This window comes from Alligator mississippiensis, chromosome 2, assembly GCF_030867095.1.
Source record: "Alligator mississippiensis isolate rAllMis1 chromosome 2, rAllMis1, whole genome shotgun sequence".
Lineage (NCBI taxonomy): Eukaryota > Metazoa > Chordata > Crocodylia > Alligatoridae > Alligator > Alligator mississippiensis.
In genome coordinates this window covers 213,018,909-213,033,126 of record NC_081825.1, presented here as the reverse complement: position 1 = coordinate 213,033,126, position 14,218 = coordinate 213,018,909, and the positions used below count along the sequence as shown (strand labels likewise).

At 40.3% G+C, this 14,218-nt stretch overlaps 1 protein-coding gene across 1 annotated transcript in view; it reads left to right on the top strand.

Annotated features, from left to right (window-relative positions):
* The window catches only part of SLC6A5 (solute carrier family 6 member 5), a 55,429-nt gene that overhangs the window by 24,772 nt on the left and 16,439 nt on the right, over positions 1–14,218 (top strand). The window contains exons 8-10 of the mRNA XM_019476652.2: positions 5,154–5,266; positions 5,549–5,680; positions 8,243–8,342. Coding sequence (XP_019332197.1) covers positions 5,154–5,266; positions 5,549–5,680; positions 8,243–8,342 — 345 coding nt within the window. The remainder of the gene's footprint in view (positions 1–5,153; positions 5,267–5,548; positions 5,681–8,242; positions 8,343–14,218) is intronic.

Below are 14,218 nucleotides of genomic sequence, written 5' to 3'. Positions count from 1 at the left end.
CTGGAGGAAATGAATAACAGTCTCTCAGGGGAGGAAGGGGAACAGCAAAGAATACATAAGGAGGACTGAAGTGTTCAGAAAGTGAATGTCACAGGCTCCTGCCCCTGGGCATGACAATGTTTCACTGGCTGCATTGAAACATAGACATTAAATTATTTTGCAGACAGGTTTATTGTGTAGATAAATTCAGTAGCACAAAATGCTGAATGTGGCTTGAATGTACCTGATAAGTATCTCAGTTCAAAGACCACATGAGTGAATTGATGACAGAAAACAGAAATCCAGTTCTCCCTTGAGTGTGGTAGTCTTTGTAGTTACAGCATCTTCTTTTTTGTACTGAGTCAGTGTTAGTGAGAATTAATTTCCATTCAGTGAACTGTGTGGCTTGGGAGTTGATACTATAAAAGCTTACCTTTGGTTTTTTTCCACCCTCCCTTCCCAGCTTTACCTTTTGTTTTTCTAATTTCTACCTATTTACATTCTCACTGACATCCTGTCACACTTTCAGCTTCTCTCATTCCTTGGAGTCTCAGACCAGCAAAGACTTTCTATGCCTGAAGAAGGGTCACTGTGCCCAAAAACTTGCTAAGAACTTTTTTCCAACTACTCAGTTTTTCTAATAAAAGACATCACGTCTACTCAAAGAACCTTCCCTGCCTATGTCCTTAGATCAACACCGCTACAACCAAAATATTGAAGACCATATTTCCAGTGAAACCCCATGACTAGCAAGTTTTAGATGACAAAAGAAGAGGAGGAGGCCCCTCTCATATTTTAGCCCAAAACTTAGTGTTTATGGCTTAGGGAGTGGAAGATCTAGGTTTCAGCCCCGCTTTATCTAGCACCAGATGGCAGGCTAGCCATTATTTAATCTCCTTCCCAGCCTTCCTCTTGAAGTTGGCTCCCTGGGCAGCCAAAAGAAAGAGGTAAAAGGAAGAGAATAAGCTAAAGAATGTGTGGCTTAATGAGATGGCTGCTGTTCTGGAAAGGAGAGGCCCTGGCTTCTACCCTGGACCCTTGCTCCAATGGGGCAGAAACTTCCCCACTGTTCTCCATCCCTTTTCTCCAATGAATATTAAACGTACTGTACAGTGGCTTACCTTCAAGAAGAGGCCTGGAGAGGAGCCTTGATGATGCCTGACCAGTGGCCTGTGATTAGAGCACTGTGCTGGGGAATTCAAAGATGCACATTTTCAAAACCTTCCTGGGTAAGGCAGGTCTAGAGCTGAGGTCTCCTTGTTCTTAGAGCGTAGGCGTTGGCTACTGGGCTACAGTATGGGAAGTCCTCCCACCTCCTGTTTTTTGCCAGGCCAAAAATTTAGGTCATATGCTCTGGCATGTGTGTACAGAGCTGAGTACCTGCTTGGCCAGGGTGTAGCCAACTGCCCAAGCTCAGTAGCTATGTGGATACATATTCATCCAAACAGAGCATGGAGTAGGATCACTGGCTGTGCCTGTGTGCCCAAAAGAGCAGTTATGGGCCTTGACAACTTTAATTTGGGTGTATAAACTGAAATAGAGTTCTGCCTCAGCTTGTAAACTCAACCTCTTCCCAGCAAGAACTGGATGATGCAGCATACATGTCATCAATTAATAGTAATTCAGTTTTACATGTCTCATCTGTCGGAAGGAGAAGATAAAACAGTATTTAAAGATCCCATCTTCCAGCTGGAGTCATTGTAACTTGCTCATTGTTATAACTCAGACCCCAACTTGGATACTTGCAATTTTTATGTAGAAACTCTACTGCATGAGTCAAATGAAAAATCCATGTGCATGTACACAACTTCTTGCATCTACCCATGGGGATGTTAAAAATATACTTCATTAACCTTCAGCAGTAATATAATCTTCTTGGCCTGGAAGCTGTACTAAGAACTTAGCTGTGCTAAGGTCTGTCTGTGACAGGCCAGTAATAACAGTATTATTATCATTCATTGTCCTACATGTTTCCCATGCCAGACTTCTGTTTCTGACAGTCCTTGTATAATGACAGCTGAAAGCAATGGTTTTGTTTCCTGGCAACGTGGCATTGAAAACAACTGGATTTGTCATGGGTTATGCTTATATGAGTGATATTCTGAGGGAGATCTCTTCTGCACCTGACAGAGCAGTGAACACCCAATCAACCAAGTGGCAGAGCATGTTAGGAAAACCCATTTTGTACTTGAAAGGTTTGAAGGTTACAAATGACAAGTGTTTCCCAAAGGCAATGTTGAAAGGAATGCAGCAATGTCTATGGGCAGCATAAACTCATGCTAGCTTTCTTACATGCCATAAAGGAACACAGGAGAACATCTTGTTCCTGAAGAACTTACAAGAGCAAATTCTTCACTTGTCCTCCATGCAGCATGTAATACTAGACTTTCAGTTGTACAGTGCTCATCTAAGCAATTATTGATGTTGGTAAGCAGCTTAGATGGTTCATTACTGAAGAGCAAATGAAGCTACAGTCTACAGCTACAATGAAAGAACGTAGCAGATATAAGCTCACATGGACTATATATGGACTATCTAAAATGTAAGCTTTTCCAACAGAAACCAATGGCATTGAAATCTTGGGCCTCAAAGGTAAATCTGGTCATTGTCTTCCATCCTGTGGACAGGAAGGAAAAAAAAATATCTGGTCCACAAAATATCGTTACAAAATGAAGCAAAGTTTCTTCTTAAAACATTTTTTACAGCTGTAATTTTTTTAAGCTGAAACAATTTCAAAAGTATCCTTTGTTGCTTCAAAAAACTGCTAAATTGGCCCTGGAAGGAACCACTATGGAACTCCTCATTCCATTCCACAGAACTTGTTAAGAAATGATGAAAGAGCAGCCAGAGGGAGCCATTTGAGCCCATGCTACTGATATTTTAACTATTTTCCTGAAGAAAACTTAGAAGATTCCTGTAACCTTTATGCCTTTAGAGATTAATTTGGAATCTGTTGAAATGGATTGCAAAAAGGTCATTGATTAATTTGAAGCAACCCGCCCTGAGAAAACAGGCCTCTGTCAATATTTTCTAAATATTATTTTCCTTTAGAATTGTTGCATTGATTAAAATCCTGTCAAAATTGAAATTTTTCCTGTGGAAAGTTCCATTTCCATGAAACTGCTCTTTCTGATGTTTCTCTTTCACATTTTTGACTATCTCTCCATAACAGCCATTTAAAATCCAAGTTCAGGACCTTTTACCTTTTCCACTGCAAAACTGTGTGTGAAGTCCCAATAGAATTCTTTGCAGCGTTCTTTACTTATGAATGTCTCTGTATATTCCTCATATCTGAAAATGTTAAATTGTTAGGTTTTTTTCAAGCACATTTTCCCAGTGGTTTGTACATCCTTCTTTTCTGACTGATGGAGAAAATATGCCTGTGGTTAGTTCTCTTGTGATTGGTGATTTATGCTTGGATACTGATCACCTACCCTGCCTACTGTTCTGAGGTCCAAAACCAGTGATTCTCACTATTGCTAACCCAGGGGCAACTATACCCAGCAAGTCATGTTCCTGTAGGTAACATTACAATTTGGGGTCCCTCTCAATCTCTGCTTTTACTTGTTAATGTCCTGTGACTGCAAGCAAACAGGGTCTCTCAGGCAGCATATTGCCCATGACTCAGAGTTTGAGGAGCATTGCTTTGGAGAGCAAAGGAGTCTGTATCAAGACACCTGCAATTTCATAGTCTGGAGAGCAAAGGAGTCTATATCAAAAGACACCTGCAATTTCATAGTCTGGAATTAAACTTTTCCTAAAGAGTGTGATTAATGGGAATTCATTATTTTGAACTTTTATTTTAATTTCCAAATGTAGTAAACTAGGGCAAACAGGCCCCCTATCACTAATTGTCCAGAACAAATCTTTAAATGAGAGATGAAAGGATGTGTTTATGAATATATGTCTTCACATATGCTTTCCCATACAGAAAAAAAATGTCTATTTACAAGCAAGTTTAAAGAATTCAGCTTGTATTAAAATGTTTACAATAAAATCCTTTCTAATGATAAAAAAAGAAAACTCTTTATACTTGTTGTCTTCGGAACGATCCTCCAAAACTTTACAGACTACAGATTAGTTCTGAAATGGACCAACAATTATCTACAACTTTGCTGAGAAAATGATGGGGAACCAGCTCACTTAGAGTAACTGGGGCAATATGGGGAAGTTATGCTCCCAACTGGAATTTGACTGTGAGAGTGGGGCTAACACCCTGTACTCTGGGATATTAAATGATGAGGATCTCAGATTTCTTTCTCACTGGAAAGGCTTCACCTTCCATAACATTACAAATGGGCTAGGATTCACTGTGGACAAATAGGGCAGGAATGTAAAGGAGTGTTGACTGATGAATTGCAATCACACAGTTCCTGCAACTTTTGTTTTTCTTAGTGCTTTCCCCAGCCCTTATTAGCCAGTTCTGACCATACTTTATTTCTTGCCTAACAGAAATTATAGTCCAGGTTATCCAAAATAACAATGAAAAAAGGATAAGTCCTTCCAAAACTGTAGAATTTCATAGCTGAGGTTGAAACTCTTCATGCTGCTGTGTATTACTTACTATTTTTTTTCTGTTGTAAGATTTTCCTTTTAGATATATATCCCTGTGTGCCATGCATCTGATATCAGAATCTGCTCCGTGATATATGCACAAACCTTCTGTCTAGGGACAGTTGTATTACATGTTGCTGATTTAAAAAGAAGCCCCTTTATAGTTATTGATCCATGTGGAATTAATGTGTGGATAATCTAAGGTTAGGCCTCTAGTTCTCTGGGGATGTAGTGGGAAATTGACTCCAAAGCAAGAAAAAAATTACAGCTGCAGCACTGAATTTCCTTGCTTGCTACAGTTGTCTGATTTGGGTCAGTGCTTTAGTGTCCAGGTCAAGCATCTATCCTGCAGCTTGGAAATCATGAGTGTATGTGTGTGCTGAAAACCATGAATGCAAAGAACCATTCAGAGACAAATTCTGTCATCTTTGCCTTGCAGTGGCATGAGGCCCAGCTCCATGTAAGTAAGAGATACAGAATTTGTCCCTTTAATTACATTCTGGAATAAAGTAATACTTCAGTATCTTCAGACATTTAGCTCTTTGCAATAGCCTGCAAATTTCCTCCATAACAATACGATTAAGATATCACAACCATTTCCTTTTTCTCCTCATTTCTAGGTCCAGGTATTGCTTTTGTGGTTTACCCTGAAGCCTTAACAAGGCTTCCTCTCTCTCCATTTTGGGCTATAATCTTCTTTTTGATGCTTCTGACCCTTGGATTGGACACTATGGTAAACTTTTTACCTACCTTTTTCCTGTTGGCTCACCTGTTCCTCTGTCTTCAAGATTACCATACCATATGTTGTTTCTCATGTAGTCATTGAGTCTCTTTGCAAAGAGAATAAGAACACCAATACATAATTCACCTGGGTGCTTTGAAGTTTCAAAGTTAATATTTAAGATGACAGATGAGTATAATCCAATGCCATTAATTTTTCAAATGATCTGTCTCTCTCTTTTACATATACATTGAATTAATGTGGCTAACATTTTGTTTTCTCTGATGTTCCCAGTTTGCTACTATTGAGACAATAGTGACCTCCGTTTCAGATGAGTTTCCCAAATACTTACGTACTCACAAACCACTCTTCACTCTTGGTTGTTGCATTTCCTTTTTCATCATGGGATTTCCTATGATCACTCAGGTAAAAAATATTGTCTTTGATCATCTCTATGATTTGTCTTTGGGTAATCATCATTCTGTTTACTCTCCTAATGGGATAAGGTCTGATGTTCTGAAAGTGAAAGAAAATTACATTTCAGTTTCTATTTAAGTATATTTCATGCTGATGAAATGAAATACATGGCATTCATTTTATGGCCATTGATTTTGATGTGTTTTTCTTTTTCTTTCAGATGCTCAAAATGTGGTATGTTTAAGGGGCCCAAACTAAGGAACTTTCTGAAAATTAGCCCCTTTTAAATTTTCTTAGTTTGGGCACCTAAAATAACAAATATTTTTTAATAAGTTGGTCATGTGGGTACATTCATGCCCTAATATCAAACATTTGGAGTCAACAAGTGTAAAATAGTGTGCAGCTGCATCAAAAAAAATATATCATTCACCTGTGAACATTTTGCCCATTCTCTGCCCTTTCTCTTTGAGATACACTCTACCACTGCAAACCTCTGAGGAACTTCAAGTAGTGCCACAATTTAAGAAAATAGTAACTTCCAAGTCCTCCATCCATTTGGATCTGCAACCCTGGGTTCTCTCCTGGTTGTCAAAGTGCCTGTCTCCTTTCTTTCAAAGAACTAGGCAGGACTTACTGTTAAACTAAGGAAATAGAAAATCTGTATTTAATTCCAACCTCTGCCTGAAGGGGTCAAACCCACATCTTTCATCTGTCAGGGGTGGTTATCTGTAAGATTGCCAACCCAAGACAATTTTTTTACTGACAATCAGCAAACTTTTTCTGACAACCAAACTTTTCTACATGTTTTACACAATGCAAATATAACCCTTTGGGGTTCAACACCAACCACAGTAAAAATGTTTGGCTATCAAAAAATGTGCAGTTTATCTGAAAAAAAAAATATTGGGATGGCAACCCTGCTTGAAAGCAGCAGTGTGTCCTCTACTCACCCCCACACCCTGATGCTCCAACCACACCCTGCACCATGCTGAAATGGACCACCAAAGGAGGAATACTGTCTGCCTACCCAGGGGGTGAGCAGTGACAGGCAGGAGAGAGGAGGCAGCAGCAGTAGTACATGGCTGGGGGCAGGAGAGGGAGGTATGAAGACTCCCATGAGCCACAAAGCCCTGACAACAGGGTGCTGGGCTCCTGCTCAGACACCTGGTGCTGCTACTCTGCTCTGTCTGCTCTTCCACAATGGCTCCAGTTTCTTTCCAGCAATGGAGCTTCAAATCAGGGGCTTTTTGTTTTTGTTTTTTTATAGGCTGCTAAGTTTTTTTTTAAGGATTTCATGGACAGGGATTTTTATCTTTGTTTTTTATGGTCTGTCCATAATATTACAGACAGTTGGCAACCCTGAGGATAATTCTGGGTAAGAGTTCACCTCCCTTGATGTAGTTTACATTGAATAGTCATTGGATAAAATGCTAAAATAGTACTGCAAGTTGTGGTCTGCTGCTCCAGACTGCTGCAGGTGAGTGCCCTAACCATTAGGCTTACATGGTCTTGCTCTCTCTTGTTCACTTGCTGGTTCAGTGAATACTGAGGTCTTTTCTACAGAGAGGCAGAGCTTCAATGGAAGATATTAGAGAGTGCACTCACCCAGACAAGCATTATAGTTGTGTGGTTGGAGGACAATTCTGCGTGGTAGAGAATGTTCAGATCCTCACAGACTGAAGAAAGGTTTTCAACCCAGGAACAGTTTTTTGGTACAGAACCTTGTTACAGCTTTGTAACATTGTTACAGCGCTTGCAGATTGTGAGACAGGAGCTTTAACCCATGGAAGAAGAGACTTTCCCTAGCGGGTCCAACCAGAGATAATCAGTTTTAAAAATCTGTGCCATTTTAGATCAATTTGAGAGATTTTTATGGTTCACAGTGCCCTGCAAGCCAGAACTCATAAACACTAAACTATGTATCATTACAGGTAGAAGGAGAAAAAAAAATCTCAGTAAAATTTGGTTAAAAGTCTAATAGTTTTTCTGAAGTGCATGGAGTGGGCTACTATGGTATATCCTAGACACAGATATTTCATGTGTTTATATCGTATAAATGAAAAGGATGTATTTAATATGAATTTGGCACTGGTGAGAGTTGCTCTACTTGTGCCATTAGGAAACAGAACAGAGAGAACATTAGACAGTGGTTGTAGAAGCTTCCCATGGCCTATATCCAGTGTAGTTCAGCATGGACCATTGTGGGCTTTCTGAGAAAGAGAGTAGGATATTCATTCCCACTCAATATGTGTCCTTTTTGCTGAGATTGTGAAGAAGGAGTGGCAGTTGTGATATATATATATTTGTCCTGGATCCCTATTCATTTTGATGCCACACACATTCATTACACATTGGCTCCTGAACAGTTGCAGCAACTACTGGCTTTATCAATCGTAGGATAGATTTAAACCAAAGAATGAGAGATGAAAAGTTATTTAGTCAATTTCTCATCCTTTATGTTATATTGAGGACAGGAACACTACAATGTGATATATGTGAAGAGCGTTGCAATATCTATATAGCAGATATGTACCATATGTCATTGTTTTTCCCCTTCTTTTTTAACTTTAGGGTGGAATGTACATGCTCCAGCTTGTGGATACTTATGCAGCCTCTTACTCTCTTGTCATCATTGCCATATTTGAACTTGTTGGGGTTTCATACATATATGGTAAGAAATGAGCAATGTTAATGAATAGCACTTAGGGCTGCATGTATAAAAGGGGTATTGATGGTCTATGACAAATTAGGAAATGGAGTCTGGAAGACTATTTCCTTTCAAATTCTCCAGAAAAAAGAGAGTAAAAATTCAGCAAACTAAGGAGGGAAAAGTTCGTTTAGGAACACTGTTTAAAATGAAAGAGCAATTCAGGTATGCTTCATTGCTTTAGCATTCCTCTAGAAGCATCTCATCAAATTAACTATATTTCTATAAAACCAACAGTGAGCTGGTTACCATAGCAAGTGGTTAATTATGATAAGTGTTATCACTGGGCCTACAGACGTTCTAATAAGACATTTAATACAGTCCAAATTTAAGAAGGATGTAGCATATCCTCAGCTGGTGAAAAGCAACTGAGCTCCCTTGATGTCCGTATCTTGGTTTGCACTAGCTGAAAATCTGGTGTTGGAAATTATTTAACAGCAATATTTGTAGCAGTTTGATTCCTGGATGCTGGCAAGGTCACGCAATAATACAAGGAAATATTTAACTGTCCCTCCCCAAAAGAAACTGCTTGTCTTAAACTCTTAACATTTCTTCTCTGGAGACACTGGGGACTTTTTTTTGAAATTATATAGATAGGTTGCTTTAGAAAATGACCATTCAAACTCAGGATAATGAATATGATTGCAGAGCTTTGCATATCAGGGCTTAATTGTGCTAATGTTATATCAGTTGATCACAAATAATCCTCTCATTTTTTATTGAAAAGAACCTCTAAGGTGCACACACATAACTTGATGTTCTCAGGCCAAGATCCTGCAGAATGATTTTCATCTGTCACCTGGGTTTACCTGCATTGTAAGATCAGGTCTTTACAGTATAAAGACATTAAGGCACATGGACTTTATGGTAATTGTGGTGCTTGTGGCTTGAGCAATACAAATTATTAAAAAAGGGATGACAAGAAGGGTTCAGGAAAAAGTATAACTTGAGCCACTGAGTATGTTTTATCTCCTGTTTTATTCTGTAAACTTATTGGAAAGTCTAGAGCTGTATTTTACCTGCATGGACACTCACCCAAATGAGAGGAGTTGCACTGAGTATAACCAAGGGCAGTGGTGCTCAACCTTCCTTTCTGGCATGTGGACCAGGTGAGTGGGGAGCCAGGTCCGGGGCTGCGAACTGCACCCATGCACTGGGTAAAGGATTGTACACCTTGTCTGACACTGCACACTGGGTCTGGCTTCAATCTGTCGCATGGGTCCATATACAGCAGGGGCTCCCTATGGGCCCAAAAATTTAGCATCAGAGGAACAGTGGCATCACTAATTGCTATGGGGCTGCCAGAGTCTCAGTAGTTAACGCTGCCACCACTCCCTCACTGCCAGATGTTCAAACCTTTGGAGACTCCAATGGGCTGGATGAATCAGCTCTGCAAGCTAGATCCAGCTTGTGGGCCATACTTTGAGCAACAGTGACCTAGAACAAAACTTTTCTTTGTGACTGGGAAATTTGGCTCACCTGCAGAATGTAAAATGTCAGAAAATGCTAAATAAGCCAGCACTTCAAACAGATCAAATGCTCTTATGGCCATGGAATGCAAGTATTTTAATTAAAGCTTAGTCTAGACTTGGTTGAGAAAAAATACCAGCTCTTTCTCCATCAGGGTCATGAAGCACCGATCCCGGCCAGGCAATAGTGGGAGCTCTGGCTCCAGTCTCCAGCAAGACCTGCCCTGGCCAGAGCTGTAGCACCAGCTTGCCCAGCTGGTACTTAAATCTAAGATGAGCCTCCCCATGCTAAATTGTTTCCTTGCTCCCCAACCTCATCTTAGATTTGAGTAAATATAATATAATTGCAAATTAGAATATGGAGCAAAATAGTGGGTTTTAGTAGCTTTTACCTGCTACATTCTCCACTAGCTTGCTAGTTAAAGTTCTGGTAAGAAAGGAGTATGTTTGAACACTTTTTCTGGATGTGCCTGTAGGCCAGAAGTGTTAAACATTACCTGTCATAGTGACAGCAGTTATTTATGTAGTGGGATGATGGCATATTGCTCTAAGCCAAAATCAAGTATTACAATGTCAGGCTGTTCTCTTTATATACCCATTGGACTAACTGTAGATTAATTGAAAACCCACAGGATTTGTGGGAAGCTCAACAGTAAGATATGTTTATAACATGTGTATTGCTACTTTGGGCTGAAGTTTATTTTAATGGAAACCTATCAAAGAATTAAAAAACAAAGCAAAATAAAACATCCTCTTCTCAGGGCATTGTGGTTTAAAAGTTCAGAATTAGGAAGCAGGGCCTGAGCTTGTTTGCTGGCTCCTACCGTAGACTTCCTGGCTGCATTTGGCCATTTGTCAAACTCATTTGTCAGTATTGCTAGTATTAGTTCAGCTGCACCAGAGACAACAAATTGGGAATACTGGTGAAATCAGTTTGAGGGGTCCTGTCTTATCCAGAGCAGGGCAAGTTTGGCGGACACTGGACAGCAGTGTGGTAGGAGTAGCATTGGGCTCTGGGACCTCATCTGTGCCAACACTCTTACTGTGCCAGTGTTAGGAACAGTGAATGTTGTGTATATGTATTCAAAGCTCCAGTGTGATTACAAAGAAGTTATTTAGGTTCAGGCTCTCAATAGTGGCCTTTAAATTGGTGTGCCCAGGTTCTCAATAGTAGTCTTTAAATCTTATCCTCCTAAGATTTTAAACACCTGATGCTTTGCAGAGACCACTGTCCATGCAAACAGAGGCATAACAAGCATATTTTGTGGACTGGACAGTGGTAATGGCCAAGCTGACAACAGCAGCAGCTGCCAATCTTTCACCCCTCCAAGTTGGCATCTGGAGTTGGTACCACACTGGCTCATCCTTAGTTACACTACTGCATTGACATCGCCAATCCATTATGAGTTTGAATGGTTTTAGATACGTTTCTCCATTATCAGTCCTAGCTGCAATCCAGCCTTTGGTTGTACACTGTGTTCCCTCACAGACACATAATGGGTCTCTATATAGGCACAGGCTTTTGCTTGTATGGAATCATTTGCTAGGCTGAAACCCATGTGCATTTTTACAAAAATGGATGGGGTTATCGGATGTGGGGTGCTAATCATTATTGGCTCATCTGAAACCTTCAAATAGAAAAGCTAGACATATTTAAGATAATTATTTTCCTCCTATTTTTTTTGTGCAAATCCTTCTATAAATCTACCTTTTGAGCTTGTCACAAGTGACTTCCCTTGAAACTGGATGGCTAGAGGATCTAGATATTTTACGTGGCTCAAATTAAGTAGAAGCAGAGAATCATTGAAAAATGGAGCTGGAAGGAGCTCAAGAGATCATCTAGTCTAACTCCATATTCCAGAGACAAATACAGACCAAAGACTTCCAGTTCTAATAGTATCTTGTATGCCATGTCTTGTAAACCTGTAATAATTTCTGTCACTTTCCTTTGCACTCTTTCCAGTTTTAACTGTGAAGAATTTTACTTTCTCTCAACCATATATGCCAGTGCAGAAACAATATTTTTAAATAAACCAAATAACACTCACTGAATAAGGATAAAAAGTATAGTTATTCCTGCTTTGACCACTGAGTGGCAGAAGCACTGCAAATGTGCCCACTCACAGGTTTTGTTCTTCATTTTAAAGAAATGCCATTTATTCTAAAACCCATTTTGTGCAGCACTTGGAGTAGCTCGTGTATATTTATTTCTACTCATTAACCTTTTTTTTTTTTAACTAAGCAGTCTTTCATTAGGTAAGAAACCTATTTTTTGTCGTTACCAATGATACTTTGAAGACCTGTAAGATATAAATTTCTGGTGTCTGTGAAAGACAAGGATACATTGGCATTTGTTAGTGGAATATTTGTTCCTTATTTTCCTTCCATTCCTTGGGCACTACATACGGTTCACTGCTTTGTTAAACTTAGTTTCATTTTACCATGGAAAGGAGTTTCGCCTTCCCACTCAGGAGGTAAACATTGTATTCTGCAGCGGTCTGAAACTACTTGCAGAATTGTTTTGCAGACCTGAAGTTGCAAATAAAATTATACAGGTTTCAAGCATCTCTGATGCTTAAACAGGATCATGGGGTTATAGGGAAGTAGGGCTGGAAGGGACCTTATGAGTTCATCCAGGCTAGTCTCCTGCTCAAGACCATCTCAACCAAATGTCTGGAAACCTGATCTTGAAAATTTTAAGGGATGGAGAGTCCACAGCTTCTCTAGGTGGACCAAGCTAAATTTTCTCTACTACAGCTTGAATTCATGGCTCCTAGCCCTGTCTTCTATGGCAGTAGTTTTCAGAATTCCTAGTCATAGAAACCTTCAATATCACTTTGTCTGCCAAGGAGCCCCTAACCCTCTCCTAAAGACTGATGTGGAACCAGGTGACCTGGCCTGGCAATGGAGGCACGTGGCCTCCAGGCCCCCACTGCCATTACCCCCAAACTCTTTGTAGAACCCCTAAGCTAGGGACAGACATTCAAAAAGCCTGAGCCTGAATTGATTCAATCTTTGCAGGTTAGTCTAACCTGCAAAGATTGAACCAATGAGTAGTTGGATAGACATTCCCTTTTCATTCCAGAAATTCAGGCACATGCCTGCAGTGGCTCAGGCTAGAAGCCAGGGGGCGCTAGTGCAGCCCTCCCTTCCCTTCTACTGTACTCAGCTGGGGGGGTGGGGTTGGCCAGGCCCCAGCAGGACACTTTGACCAGCCCAGCAGGGAACTGATAGCAGTGTTTATCACCCTTAACTCAGTGTTTATTGCCTCATTAAGAAAACAACAGAGGGACATTACCAGCAACCTGTTGATTCTGACTTGGTCACAGCACGGACCAAAGCCAGCATGTAGTCTGCTAGTTAATACACAGACACCTCTCAGCAAGGCAGAGGGGAGGGGGGAATTCCTGCTTAACATAGAGTTGTGAGGGGGAGGTGGGGAGCAGCCTGCAAGTCTCTGCTGGAGCTGCAGCCAGGGAGCAGAGGAGATGGGCCAGACCTGCTGTGGAGCAGAGAGCCCTGTCCAGCCCAGAGAGCATGCTGGGATGCTGGGGGAGTCTGGTTTATCTTAAACCAGCAAGAGGTCTGGGACAGACATTGCATAAACTGGTTGAAGTCAAATCAGTTAAGTCTGATACTACATCAACCAGGTTTATTTCAAACTGTTTTCAGCCATTTTCAGACTGGTTTATGTGCATTGAACCTCTGTTCTATTACAGGTGTTAAACCAGTTTCTGACCACTTAACTGATTTATGTGTAATGTCTGTCCCTAGCCCTAATGACCTGTCACAGAATCCCAGGATTCTGCAAAACACTGTTTGAAAACCACTGCCCTACAGCCATAGAGGACCGCCCAACTCCATCCTCTCTATAATTGCCCTTCAGGTCTTTGAAGACTGCTGTCAAATTCCCCATCAATCTTCTCTTCTCCGGACAACATAAACCTAGTTCTTTCAGCTTTTCCTCATAAGTCATGCCTCCAAGGTCTGTAATCATTGTTGTTGTTCTCTGCTAGACTCTTTCCAATCTGTCTACATTTATCTTGAAGTGTGGGGCTCAAAACTGGACACACTACTTCAGGTGGGGCCTAATCAGTGCTCAGTAGTAGAGTGGAAGAATCACTTCCTTTGATTTGCAAATGACACACCTGTTGATTTAACACAGTATATTTTAAAATGTTTATTTTTGTGCAAAACAGATGTATACAAACATGGTTATATAATACAGGTCAGCAGTTCCACATGAGCGATCTAGATTTTATATAGGACTTTAGTAAAACATACCTGGACATTGAAAAGACCTATTGGATAAAATCATCATTGATTTACCTGCTTACAGCATTAATAGATGATAGGTTAATAAAGTAAAAA